General features: G+C 43.5%; 1 protein-coding gene and 1 long non-coding RNA gene across 3 annotated transcripts; one reads left to right on the top strand and one right to left on the bottom strand.

Annotated features, from left to right (window-relative positions):
- Positions 1 to 195: 195 nt before the first annotated feature.
- On the bottom strand, positions 196 to 9,142 carry TBPL1 (TATA-box binding protein like 1). Of its 2 annotated transcripts, none has more exons than XM_035108934.3 (7): positions 8,134 to 9,142; positions 5,482 to 5,673; positions 3,898 to 3,980; positions 3,717 to 3,780; positions 2,442 to 2,545; positions 2,262 to 2,356; positions 196 to 1,402 (listed from the first exon to the last, which is right to left on the bottom strand). In XM_035108934.3, exons 2-7 carry the CDS (start codon positions 5,614 to 5,616, stop codon positions 1,323 to 1,325), a joined length of 561 nt encoding a protein of 186 aa, XP_034964825.1. In that variant the 5' UTR covers positions 5,617 to 5,673; positions 8,134 to 9,142; the 3' UTR covers positions 196 to 1,322. The 2 variants fall into 2 exon arrangements, with proteins under 2 accessions (XP_034964825.1, XP_034964824.1); XM_035108933.3 differs by having other exon boundaries at positions 8,978 to 9,142.
- Positions 9,143 to 10,807: 1,665 nt separating this feature from the next.
- Positions 10,808 to 12,091, top strand: LOC148686262 (uncharacterized). The gene is made up of 3 exons (XR_015948977.1): positions 10,808 to 10,916; positions 11,048 to 11,149; positions 11,900 to 12,091. It is a non-coding gene; the product is annotated as an uncharacterized LOC148686262 (long non-coding RNA).
- Positions 12,092 to 13,705: the final 1,614 nt, after the last annotated feature.

Raw genomic sequence — 13,705 nt, 5'->3', positions numbered from 1 at the left:
CAAGATTCTCATTATATTTCGCAGTATTTTGCAATAATAAAAAAGGGCAGGCTTTCAATAGGATTTTATTTACAGTACTCCACTGAGTTTGTTTCAATGTGAAGTACAAATCTGGATAATGAAGGCTTAGCACTTGCAGCAGTCATGCCCACATTCTGTTCACCTCGAGACTTAGATACGGGAAAGAGACATAGATGCATTTTGACATATTTATTGTAATTGGCAAGGGTACCATTTTCATTTGCCTTATGATTTACCACTCATGTGTTCCATATGCAGTTTCAATATTGGCTTTTCAAGTCCAAGATTACATGCCAAAGCCAAGCTTTCTTGTTTTGTTAGCATTTTTTAAAAAATAATTCTAACAGTGCTATAGCAACATTTTGGCAAATATGTGCAGAGTTCTTTAGAAGTAGCATAGAACTGCATCCATGAAAAAATACATTTTTTTCCTGAAAATTAAAATCAGTCACTAGCAGTAGTTCAAGGCAGGTTTCCTTTTAAAAACAACCCTGCATCTGGAAATAGGATAGCTGATTTGACTAATGCCAAATACTTCAGAACAGAAGCTTCTCTCATCACTCAAGCCTATTATGCTTAACCCTTGCTTAGACAGGCTGGAAAGAGATCCCCTAAATTCTGCATTTAGTTACAAATATATTACAATAAAACCAAATTCTGTCCTTAGAACACATACATATCTCTCATTCATGTCAACCTAGTCTGATACAGATCACTTTACACGCGCACAAAAATTGGAATAAAATCAGAGCAGAAGATCACACTAACATTGCTCTAGTTACTTTGCCAATATACAATTGTTAATAGAAAAAGGAGAAGGAACGTAACCGTACAGGTATGAAGAAAAGTTTTGCAGACTTTTATTTGTGCACGTTTTATCAGGTGAAAAAGGGTAACGTCTACAGCTTCTTTGGTGCCCAACAGTCAGCGTACAAAAATGTAAAGAATATTCACAAATAAAAACACAAGCTCAACCTATAGAAGTGTTTTTTAAAATTTAGTGCATATCATGACAAATCTGCTTATGAACACACAGAAATTACTGCCGAAATAAATAGAATGTCTTGTAAAAAGCAGCAATTTCGTTTCTTGTAAACGTTTGTTTTTACAATACAGCACTGTTCCAAATAAAATCCAAAAGGGACTGGAGTTTATCACCACGGCCAAGAGTTTGCCCCTCCTCAGCTGAGTTGGTCCAGTTGTCCTTTTTCCCCCCACCTTCTTTTTTTTTGCTATTAGTCCAATGCGCAGCAGTCTTATAAAAGGTGCTTGGTTAGGTCGCCTAACCGTGAAGTGGCAACTTATAAAATTTCTTTCCTGCTTTCAAACACAAATGGATAAATTTGTTCCACTGCAGTGGCAACAGCCTTTACGTTTGGCCCTGAGGGTAGGACAAGATAAAACATAAGAATAAGGATACACACAAAAGCTACCCCTATGGCTTCAGTTCCTTGATCGTGAATATATTTTGAACTTAACTAACAAAACCTGAATTGACCAATATTCTCAATATATATCAACTTTGCTAGCATTACTTAAAACTGCTACATGGCAAAGTAGGAAGTACATTCAGACTAACCTGAAAATGCTTGTTCAGCACATGCCACACCTCACCCATGTGCACACATCCACACAGGAAGTGGCAGCACAAAATCCAGCAGAGATGCTTTCATTTTTCAAAGAATGCTTCCTGCACTTAGTATTCTAAATTGTCTGGGACACTGCCATTGGCAAGTCCAGCAGTCCAACACCTAACCCAGTTGATTTTGATTTAAGTTTTGAGCGCCCTGCTGGCTTTGAGATGAGACCGCTTAAATCAAAGTACCTCTTCTTAAATATGTGGCAATCCTATTTGCTAAAGCAACCACCGAAATCTCCAAAACAAATCATAATCCAACCCTCGTTTTAATCTACAACAGGCACGTCCAACTCCGAAGAGAATGTGATCTACTCACAGTATAAAGAGACCGGCTGTGATCTACCCATTGTCATTGCCAGGAGTTGTTGAGCTTTTGGGGGGGCAGGGTTGGCCAAAGTTGTTGAGCTTTTTTGGGGGGGGGGTCTAAAAAGAACACTAAGGAGATCACTGAACTGTATACTGTTGGACATGCCTGATCTACAGCAATAAGTATCAGATGGCACAGGTACACAGAAATTAGTGGGAAGTCTGACCTTATCAAACACTTAATTACCTGAGCTACAACACGGAGAAAGTTACTTATTCACAAAAAGGTGAATACCTGTAACTGTGATACTTCCTGTTGAAAAAATCTGTAAAGTAGCTCTGAGAGATTTTATTCTGTAGCACACTGCAGGATGAAGCTCTGGTTCATAACTAAGGAGAAATGCAAAGTTCGCTTTAAAAAATGAAAATGCAAAATAAAGAGAGAGAGAGAGAATAGATATAAAATCTACTATACCTAGCATGGGGTCTGTTGCTTTTTGTGAATTCCGGCAATCTGATTTCAAAGGGCATATTGCATACTGCTAAAACATTGACAACTTTAAAATCTGTAAAAATCACCTTTTAGAAAGAAAAAGAACACAAATGGAAATATTAGGAACTAATCTGAAAGCCAAGGACTTATACACATTTTGGCTTCATTTTAACTAAAAGGCCAGCAGTGGTTTAATACAACTTTGAACAAAAATACAACATAAAGGGCAATTAAAACTCTATAATGGTTAGAAATTTTGGACAGTTCTAGGGCAAGGGAAGTTTCTTTTCAGGTCTCATTACCCCTAGTTAGTATCATTTATATTGGAATTCCCTTGCTTACTAACAATGTACTCATATAGCTTTCAACTACCTGAAGGAGACTGCAGAAAACTATGAAAGACTACATTTAGGCACAATAATTCCAAAGCTAAAGATAATAAGTCCTATTGATTTCAATTGGAGAGAATTAAGCACATTAAACCTAAAAGTGCTCAGTTGTTGCTAGGGTGTGCCATTTACACCTTTTCAGAAAGAATGTCAACTTCCAGTTAACTGAAGTGCATTGACATCAGTTCAGTTAGCTTTGCGTAGTTTATACTAGTTGCTACAATGACTGTCAACAACCACAAATTCTGCTGAGTATTGGGAAATACAGTCATTGTAATAATAATCATTCCTGTAATCATGTTCCTGCTTCATTTCAAACAAACCTTTTATAGAAAATGTTGATGGGCTCTAACTTTTAAAAGCAACATTCTTCTTTCACTCTTAGCGGCAGCAATTGATCTCCCTTGTCTTGGCAAAGGTTTGTGCCTGCCAGAGCAAATGAGAAACTGATGTTTTTAGTGTTTTATACTTGTTTGCCCTGGGCTCCTCTGGGAAGAAGGGCAGGATATAAACTGAATAAATACAAATAAAAAGGCCTGCTTTTCCTTTCCCCTTGCCTTTTTTTATAAGGCAGCACCAGAAGAAAACTTTTGCAGAAAAAGAACAGAGCGTCACCCCTTGTTTCCTTCCCACAAGTAGAAAGGTGTGGTTTATCTCCTATGTGTGTGGTTTTTTGATATAAGCACAAAACCCAGGGACTTGCAGTGCAAAGGAAGAGCATTCATGACTGCCAAGCAAATTTCTGGAAATCTGCTCAGCAGTGGGCCTAATCACCTTGTTTTCTAGAAACAGATCTCTTTAAACAGCAATTACCTGAATTAAAAAACATTTTAAAAGGCCACAATTCATCAGTGATTGAAAGAATTACCTGAAAACCTAGTTTCTGCAGACTACGAGCTAATCGTCTGGCACCAAATTTAGCTTCTTCTTCACTAGATTGGGTGAAAAAACCACACAAGCGACTGGTTAAGAAGTTAAGGGAGAAAGGGTTAAAATACAGCAACACACAAGTGATTTTATGGATAATAAAAAACACAAACAATATATACCTTGTAGCTCCTGTGCAAATTACTTTTCCTGAGGACCAAATTGTTGCTGTAATCCTTGGTTTCCGAAGCTTCATCAATACTTTCTGAAATCAGTCAAGAAAAAATATACTTTAGACAAAGAAACTTCCAGATGTAGCAAAAGAGAACAACGAATTACAGGTCCAAATGCTGCCATTTTTGCTAAAGCTCATACACTTTGATTGTTATGTTCTTGTTACTATTCCCATTATTTGTTAATTTCATCGTGGCTTCCTTCTCGATAACTTTAACCTTAGCCAAATGATAAACTTTTAGATATTAATTTATTTTATTTAATTAACATACAGTACTATACAATATTTCTTGCAACTATCCTTTGCTATCTTTGCTTCTAACATGTAGACAGGCAATTGTAACAGGGCAAGAAATATTTTTTATTGTTTTTCATGTATGCACTCCTGCTTCTTAAAGGCGTTAATGAACTCCAAAGCTTAGTTTTGTTTTTTAAAAACTATTTCAGCCCTTGAACTTCCCCAATAGTCATTATTTTAATGAAAGGGGAGTAAACTCATTTATTTCTTGCATTTATACATTTCCTCCATGGAGCACAAGGTGGTGTAAATAGTTCTCCTCATTTCATCCTTGCAACAACCCTGTGAGGCAGATTAGGCTGAGAGTCAGGCAACTGGCCCAAGGTCATCCACCACCCAGTGAGCTTCATGGCTGAGCGGGTACTTGAACCCTGGTCTCCCAGGTTCTAATCCGATGCTCTAACAACTACACCAAATCAGCTCCTAATGGCACACGTGGTAGTCACACTACCCAAAATAACATTCTCTTGCATGTTCGGTCACTGAAATATCTACTGCTTATTACTGGTTATAGTACCGTGGTACCTCCGGTTGCGAACTTAATCTGTTCCAGAGGTCTGTTCGTAACCGGAAATTGCTCATAACACGAGGCACGCTTTCCCTAATGGTGCCTCCCGCTGCCGCCGCGCCGCCGGAGTGCGACTTCCGCTCGCATCTCGGGGCAAAGTTCACAAGAAGGGGCATCTACTTCCAGGTTAGCCGAGCGCATAACCAGAAGAATTTGTAAGGGGGACAGTTTGCAACACGAGGTACCACTGTAATGCACATGTTGCTTTGCTGCAGGTTTTAATAACCGATTTTCAAGCTAATAAAAAGAAAGCACGCTGTCAAGAACTTCACATACACAGGCTACAATCTTACACTTAGCAAGTTTAGGTCTTTAAAAAAATATGTTTTCAAACACCACACACACCTCTGATCAAACAAATATGCTGTATATGTCGACACATGGTGTTTCCTCAAAGCTGCTGTATCTACAATATTGAAATGACCTTCACACAAATGAAACAATACACAGAAATGAAACTTATCAGATCACTCGACTTCAGAAGTATTTTGAAATTGGGTATGACAGTGTTAAATTCTGCAATTTCTTTTTTAAAGAAAAATGCCTCTGAAACACTAAAACTGCTGCATAGAGAATGAAATTCAACACATTGGTCTATATGTTTTAGTATGTTTAGTATGCCCTATTAGAAGTCAATGAGTTAACTAAAACTGAGAAGTAACTTACCCCAACATCACGCTTGTATATTACATTTGCTCCCTCTAACGCAATCTTTCGCAAGTTTAAATGACATCTTGTTCGGAAGACACAGACTACATTTGTGATTAAAATGTCCAAGGCAACATCACTCTCCGCATCCATTGGGGTGACTCAGATTAAAACCTCAAGATTCCAACACGACACCATGAAGATCACATCCTTTATTGTGGTGAAGGAGAGAAGGTATACAGGTCAAACAGTTAGAAAAAAAGTCTTAATGCCTCAATATCCTACAAGTCATGCTTTGAAAAGCATGGCAAGTCTTTGCAAGACACCTAGGGATGAATTCAGGATAGTACTAAGGAGATAATTCTATAATTCACTTTATGAATAATATTATTTATTATTACTACTAGTATTGGGTGATATCCAACTAAGTCATACTCAAAGGTGACCCACTGAAATCAACAGCCTTTGTAACTTAAGTCTATTGATTTCAACGGGTATAACAATGGATGCCACTGTTTTGATTTTTGAAATAAATAGCATTATCACAGGTCCGCTGTTGTGATTCTGTGATGTGCAAAGGAATGTGACCCCTCCAACACCTGTCCACCAAGGATTTAATTTTGAGGGGCACATCCATTTGACATGTGGCCCCCAGATGGCTGTTCATGGGTCAATGTGGGCCCCCAAAAAGTTAGCTCTACAAGGTTCCAAAGAATAAACTCACAAATCCTATCTTGAGCCCCAATCTGGCAGTGTAGATCTTTCTACACAAATCTTTCAGGAGACAGGGTGAGGGGAAGAGAAGATGACAGGATTACGTGGGAAACCCAAAAGCAAAATTATTCATTCCATCCCTTTTGAAACCAGTGGTAGGATGTCTGACACACAAACACTCTTTCCCTTGACCACTTATATTTGTGGAAGTTACATACAAACACTCTTTCCCTTGACCACTTATATTTGTGGAAGTTAACAAAGGAGATTTAATTTAAAATGGGAACACCAATTGCTTGCCTTTCTGCTTTGCATCATTGCTGACTGATGGACATACTGCAATGAGCATTTGGAGGGCTGTTTTAGCTTCTCAAAATGTAAGGTAGGTCTTTCTGAGGAGGCACAGGGAGATATCACACCATTGCCTCTTTCGGGATGCAGGCATCACTCCTTCCTGAGTGATAAATTGCTGTCAATGATGAGCCATGATGGGCAAGAGTCAAGAGAACCAAATGGCTTAACCCCTGCAACCTGTCAGCATCCTCAGGCTGCAACAACTGACATTTATCCCACAAATGTTGACCAGACTGTGTTCTAATAGCCTCCAAAGACAGTAGCAACTGCCATGTCAAGTTAGGAACAGATGCAACTGACTTTGCTCTCATTGTTTTGCTACTGAGTGGTTAGCTGTTTCTACTCCCAAATTGGACTTAGCCAGCCTGCTCACCACGTAAGAAAGCTCTGCTGGGTGGTTCACTGATGGCAATGGTGTCACTGTGGCCCATCTACCCTGATTTATTGCTTTCCAGGTCCTCAGAAAAACAAGGAACCTTCTGGGCTCCTCATGGCTTTCTGGAATGATTGTGTTGATAGCCCTGATCATCCTGCTGTTCCACAGCGAGACTGGAGCACCAGCTGTGCTGCCTGGAAAATGCCTTGGAGCAAGGACTGAAAAATCCAGTGTGCTCAGGAATCCCTTAGGCCACAGGCATGGCCAAACTCCCTGACCACTGTTCCTGTTAGCCATGCCTGCTAGGTACCATAAATCTTTGGGAAAGGGCCATCTTAATAGGTCCCTATCCCTTCAGGGGATGTCAGCCACGATCACACCAAATATCACCAGGGAGTAGTCTGTCTATGACAATAGGGCAACACGCACACGCCCCTTCCACAGGCTCACTCCTAATGTATACCCTGTAGTGAAAGCCAGAGATCATTTTCTTTCTCTCCAGCCAAACATCGGGTAGAAAGCCTCACAATCCAGCTCCCAAACAAGTTTTTGAGTAAGACAGATTGAAACTTTATGGATGAGCGTACACATATTTGTTGGTGCTACACAGAGTACCTGGGCTGGAAGCTGAGTCATATCCAATCCACCCATCTCACTCACCCACCCAGGTCTTTGTAGTACATACACAGATATTACACTTTCCAGTCAAGAGGCATTAATCCAATTCCCAAGCCTTGATACTTGTGTACATACAAGTTTCTAGCCTTTAACCTTAACAATTGGCTCTGCAGGGCAACTGAACCTCAGCAGACTTATGTGATACATCGTAATGAAGGTATATATATTCCTGGAGGGATGCTTCTTTAGTAAGGCATTCCATATGAAGGCTCTACAGTCAAGACAACCTTCTCTCTGGTCATCAGTTGCCTAACCTCAGACGGTGGTAGGCCTCTGGTAGGCATTGTAGTGTTTGGGCAGGTGAGCAGCCCTGAAGTCATTTATGACTCTATAGAAAACCAGGACTCGGAACTGTGCCCAGAAACAGAGCAGAAAACAAGTACTGTATAGCTGTTTAAGAACTGGCAAAATGATATGGTCTCTCTATAACCAACTCAAGTTAGTAACCTTGTAGCTGTGGTTTGTACTAACTCGAATTTTTGAGAATCTTCAAATGCAGTCCTATATATACTGTACAAGTGATTATAGTAATCCAGACTAGAAATTACCAAGGCGATGAACAACTCTGTCCAAGATTAATCCAGAAGGGGTTGCATTAACCCTAACTCGTGAAGGCCGCTGCATGCCTGAGTGCCGCCACCTGGCCCCTTCCAGTGACAATCCTGGCTCTGTTGGCACCCCCAGAGTGCAAGCCTGGTCCTTTACATGAGCTGCAATCCCATCAAGAACGGAAACCTCTTTCTTGTCTGGACATAGGCTAATTTCACTGCAATACCGATATGGCACGGGAGCTCAGCATTTGCCATTAGAAGAGACGGAGGCGGTGGTTAGGTGGGGGAGATAACTAGGTTTTTTTTAAGGCAACTCTCTCCTAAACCCGGTTGGCAGTGATCAGAGCAGGTCCCTATTCCTAAAGGCTCCTAGCTACTCTGAGTCACTCCGGGTTGCCAGGAGACAAACCAGAGTCTGCGGACGGGGGTGGGATGCTCGGTTCCCTGCTCTCCTGCCTTATCCTGCGCTTCTCCCCTTCCTACGGAGAAAGAGGGGGCTGCGCTTCACATGCAACGGTATGTGCAGGGAAGAAGGAAGACGGGGGAAGCGGGACGCCGGGCGGAGGAGGGGGAGAGAATCCCCCGCCCTGGGTATAAAAGCAGCTGCACAATTCTGCTTAGTTTTGTATTTAAAGGACACACGAATCCCGCCTTCTTTTCGGTGCTAGGCTCCTTCCCAGGTGCAAGAAGGGGCGGCGGGAGCAGGGAAGCCACCCGGATCTGCCCCCCTCCCCCTCTCACCCCCGGCCCGGCGGAGGACGGCTTAGCGATGCGAGGACCGTTACTGCCGCGCAACGGCCGCGCTCGCCGGTGGTTCCTCTCCCCTTCTTCTCTTCCTCACCGAAATCCTATAGGCTCCCGCGCAGCCCAGTTGCTGCGCGACCCGTCGCCGTTCCAACACGACGTCGCCGCCGCCTCCTTCTCTAGCTGTTCCGGGTCTCGAGGCCACCGATTCCCCGCGACACAATAAAACATCACAAAGCGCGCGAACACCATAGACAGAGCCCTCATCGCCGCTGCCTAGAGCGGCAGCCGGATGTTCTCCCTGGGAGGTGTACTTCCGGATAACGGCCTTGCGGGGCGAGGAGGGGGCGGGGCGAAAGGCAAGGCTGTGGGATTTCTTCGGCGGAAGGAGGGCGGGGCTAGCCCGGAGGCGCGGAATCTGTCTTCCGGGGCTAGTTCAAGGGGGGGGGAGGCTCCTCCTCCTCCCCGCGCGCTGCACGTCTTAAATAGCGAGCGTTAAAATAGCGAGGAATTTGCACGGCACGTAGAAACTGTAGCGATTGTTTGTTTAGCTTGCCATTCGCACTGGCGCTTCCTGATTGGCTGTGGAGCTGGAGTAAGCCCGCCCAGCTCCAGGGATAAAAGGAGGGAAGGTAGAGCGCGCCAGCAGGTCAGGCGCCACGAGGTTCTTCTTGGCTGGTGTGCGAGGGACCCTGGTGCCTTTTTGCTGCCTGCCTGTTTCTGTATTTCTAAGCTGCCCAGAGTGGCTGGGGAAACCCAGCCAGATGGGTGCAGTACAAATAATAAAGTTATTACTACTAATGTGGCTTACTTAGAGGAAAGTAGTTGAACTGAGTAGGGCTTCCTCATGCATAGAATTGCAGCTGGCCCTCAGTGGGGAAGCAAATGCAACTTGACACTAGTAAATTACTTAAAATGCTCTTAAATTAGTTGCAAATAGATTAAATTGTTGATCATATGCAAGTTTAGTTAATATTTTTTTACTAAATCTACCACTTCCTTCCCCACTTCCTGGGGTCACAAAGAGTTGGACACGACTAAATGACTAAACAACAACAACAGCCACTTCCTTAAATTTTAAATGTGCCTCCAAAACTATAGAACGTTAATATATTCTCCAGGAATCTTAATGGTTTAATTGAAGCATGCTATCATTGAGTTAAATTTCTTATAATTATATGCATCAAATTTAGTTCGTTGTTCATTTTGGCTATTGGCATTACTGCACAATCTGCTTGTTCAGATGCATGCGTTCTGTTCTACTTTGCATGTATAGGAGCATCTGTCTCATGTACTGGGACTCTTCCCAGTACACACTTACTTGGGAACCAGGCTTAAACATTTCCTTTGTCAAGTGTGTGAGAAGAACATTGTGGTGATTTGGCAACAACCAAGCATTTGTTCAAGCTAGGTTGACTTTTATTGTTGTACCTGGCAGGATCACAGCAGGGCACAGGATGTAGGACTAGATGGAACCCCCCACCCCCACCCCCGTCTGATCCAGCAGGGCGCTTCTTGTTCTATTAAATCTCCCAAATGCAGAAGGAAGGGCCATGTAGCTCAGATACAGAACACCTTCCTTGCATGCAGCATCTCAGGCTGGGCTGGGAGAGACTTCCTGTCCAAAACCTTGGACAGCTGCTGCCAGTCAGTGTAGGCAGTGCTGAGCTAGCTGAGCCAGTGGTGTGACTTGGTATAAGGCAACTTTTGCAGAAACTCTTCTACTGTAAAACAGAGGTAAAAACTTTTATTCCCCATTGGTTCCTGGAGAGCATTCTTGGAATGGAGTGACTCCTCTCTCGGCTGACTTCCCTATCTCTTTGTTGTTTAGACTGATGCACCTTGGATTGCACCAGTTTAGACTGATAAACCCTGTTTTACATCTTCTTCTTCCTCCTCCTCCTCCTCCTCACACTTCTTTCTCTTGGATTTCAGAAAATAAGTCGCCTTCAAAATATCCTCTTGAGAGAACAAAGGAGCAGCAGCAGGCCAGCCAGAGCTCAGCTGGCAAGGAGCTGGAGGGCAGCACCGCTCAGGTGGGCACGAGAGGCAGGCAGGCAGGCAGGCAGGCAGTGGCCCAGGGTGGGAGAGGAGGGGGCATTGTTATTGCTGCGATTCTTTGAATAAGAGAAATATAACAACTATTTCCATTGTTTTCTCCATAAAGGATCCTTTGCCGTTCATAAGTAGTCAGGATGTCTGCAGAACCCCAGAAGCAGAGGAGGCTGGCAGTATATAGGGCAGAGTGACTAAACAGCAAAATACACAGGTTTCCATTGCTACTTTTCTCATTCCTCAGACTTAATTCGAAGCAGACCCAGTATATGTTTCAATTATTTGTGTGGCCAATGTAACATTGGCTATATTATAGCTTCATGTTCGCTATATTATACAGTCGGCAAGGATCTAGGCAGTTATCTGCAAATTGGTCCTGCTTATTTGAGGCACTCTCTGATTTTATTACAGTCTTCATCTATACTAATTTTATAATTAAAGAATAAGATACATCTAAATATGTCAATGTACAATACAGTGCGGCTAAATAACTACCAGCTTTTGCAATCCAGAAGCTTGCTGCATATTTCAAAATTGCTTTTATTTCCTAATAATTAAAGCAACCAATCTTTTTCTATTTAATAGCTGAGTTCATATTTTGTGTACTAGAATCATAGAATCATAGAGTTGGAAGAGACCACAAGGGCCATCCAGTCCAACCCCCTGCCAAGCAGGAAACACCATCAAAGCATTCCTGACAGATGGCCTACTAGATGACTAGTAGGACTCCTTTTATGCAGGTTACAGCCATGGAGTTGGTGCACCCGTATCACACTGTTAAACACAACTTCAACTATAACAGTGCTAATTGTGCACACAAACTGAACCAGAGGATACTGCAGACTGAGCTACAGGAGAACAAGATATGAGACCTTAGTAAGGGATGTTCTTGCGCCAAAAGTTGTTGAAGATATGGTGAAAAAGTTGAAACCTGAAAGTCCCCTCTTTTTCTCCATTCAAACAGAAAAACGTTGCCTCGTGCAGTGCAGTTCTTCACTCCTGAAAGTAGAGTCATGGACAAGATGATTGATTTCATTGAGAATCCCAAGGGATTGTGGATTGCATTCTGCACACTTTAAGAAAACTGGGATTGTCCTTTGATCAAGTTTCTGCTTTTTCTTTTTATTGAATATAATCTTTATTGGTTTTCATCTTATCCATACTGGTTTACATTTCAGAAATTATTCTGTACATTTTCTCTTACTCCTAAAAGTTGACTTCCATTATGCTTTTTTCTGTCTTTCAGTGCTGAAAGCACAACCCTTTGCGGGAACTGCAAGGCCCATATTGTGCATAACGTCAACCGTGCACTGGACAATCTGGGCATAGACACTGAGACTGTTGTTCTAAAAGTGTGTAGTCAAAAGAAATGAGTCACTGAAAGAATTTTGTGATTTCTGTGATGTAAGAGTTCCCAAAACTTTTCTTTGGTTGAACCATATGTCTGCTGCTTCATTAGCCTTGTTGAAGATTGTCCCAGATTTATCCTCACTAGCTGAAGCTAGACATTAATACAGGAGTGCAGGCAGTGGCGGAGCTTTATGCTCCGGCACTGGGGGTGGAGAGCAGGTGGGACGGGGCTGGCGCGTGTCCCGGGGGCGTGGCACACGGGCAGGGGGGCAGCTGCGATGGCACCCTACCGGGATCGCGCTGCCGGGGGCGCTGTGCTCCCATCGCCCCCCCCTCTTCCTACACCCCTGAGTGCAGGATGAGGAAGACAGTAATGTTGTGGAGGTTTATCTCCTTTTTGCAATAACATCTTGTCCCTCTTTGTAGGTACTGCTAAGAAGCTTGAGGCCAATAACACCACCTGCATAGAGCTGTATGCCATTATTTTCCTTTTCTCAGCGGGGTGGGTGGCGACCATGCAGCGCTTTCTTTGTGCGGTTTCCCTCTCGCTCCCGGCCTGTTCTCAGCACTTCAGCCGCCAGAGAGGTGGGCTTCAGTCGGGCCTGGGATCGGCTGCGTGTTCCTTTGTGGCCTCCCTTGCCTTCTCAGCCTTCTCTTACCTCCCATCTTCTTCAACGGTGGTGGCGAGGTCGAGGCTCCTCTCTCCCTTTCTCCTCTTTCCTCTCCCCGGCCTCTTTTCTTTCTTTCCTTTTGTTGTTTTGGCTCTGAGGTCCCTCCAACCTTGGAGCTCCGCTCTGTTGTTGGGGGAGAGGCCGTGGCTCCCTCAGTAGGCACGCCGGACAGCCCGGTTTCCCTCTGGTGTTGGCGCTGGCGGTGGTGGAGGCGCTTTTCTCCTGCTGCGGCGGCGGCAACTCAACAGCAGGGCCAGGGCCTCCTCTTTCCCCCTCTGTGCTCGCTCCTGGGTCCCTCCGGCGTCGGAGCTCCAGATGGCCAGGCGTCCCTGGTGCGGTTTCACTACCAGAGTGGACATGGATAAGCTGTATGATGAAAGCCCAACAGCCAACTGCATTCTGGAGCTGCTTTTAAAGGATTCTCAATGAAAGAACAAAGATGTGACTGCAAAGTGGATGGCTGTATTTACAGCATGTGATCTACCCAGTTTGCCATGTGGAGAGGATTTCCTCCATGATGTTGAACAAATGGAGTCATGTTCAGAACTGGTGCTTTGTGGAACTGATAGAAAGTGAGACCCTGATTTCTCTGAACTTTGAACTGCCATGTGCCAAATTCCACTCTTATTTTGAAGGACAAAGCACTGCTTAATGCAGCAAGGAGTGACAGAAAGTAGGAAGATGAAGTGGAGAGAGAGAGAGACTTGTCTCAAAACAGAGGGAATTCTGTGGCCCTTTCCATAGAAACA

This window comes from Zootoca vivipara, chromosome 3, assembly GCF_965207765.1.
Source record: "Zootoca vivipara chromosome 3, rZooViv2.hap1.1, whole genome shotgun sequence".
Taxonomy (NCBI): domain Eukaryota; kingdom Metazoa; phylum Chordata; class Lepidosauria; order Squamata; family Lacertidae; genus Zootoca; species Zootoca vivipara.
This window is presented reverse-complemented; position numbering and strand designations above follow the sequence as displayed.

What these genes read in the sequence shown, in the direction of transcription:
- TBPL1 (XM_035108934.3), bottom strand. Translation starts at nt 5,616, where the DNA reads ATGGATGCGGAGAGTGATGTTGCCTTGGACATTTTAATCACAAATGTA. An exon ending in ATTTGCACAGGAGCTACAAG is followed by an intron (nt 3,781 to 3,897) that starts GTATATATTGTT and finishes CACCCAATCTAG; the next exon opens with TGAAGAAGAAGCTAAATTTG. An exon ending in AGGAAGTATCACAGTTACAG is followed by an intron (nt 1,403 to 2,261) that starts GTATTCACCTTT and finishes TCCTACCCTCAG; the next exon opens with GGCCAAACGTAAAGGCTGTT.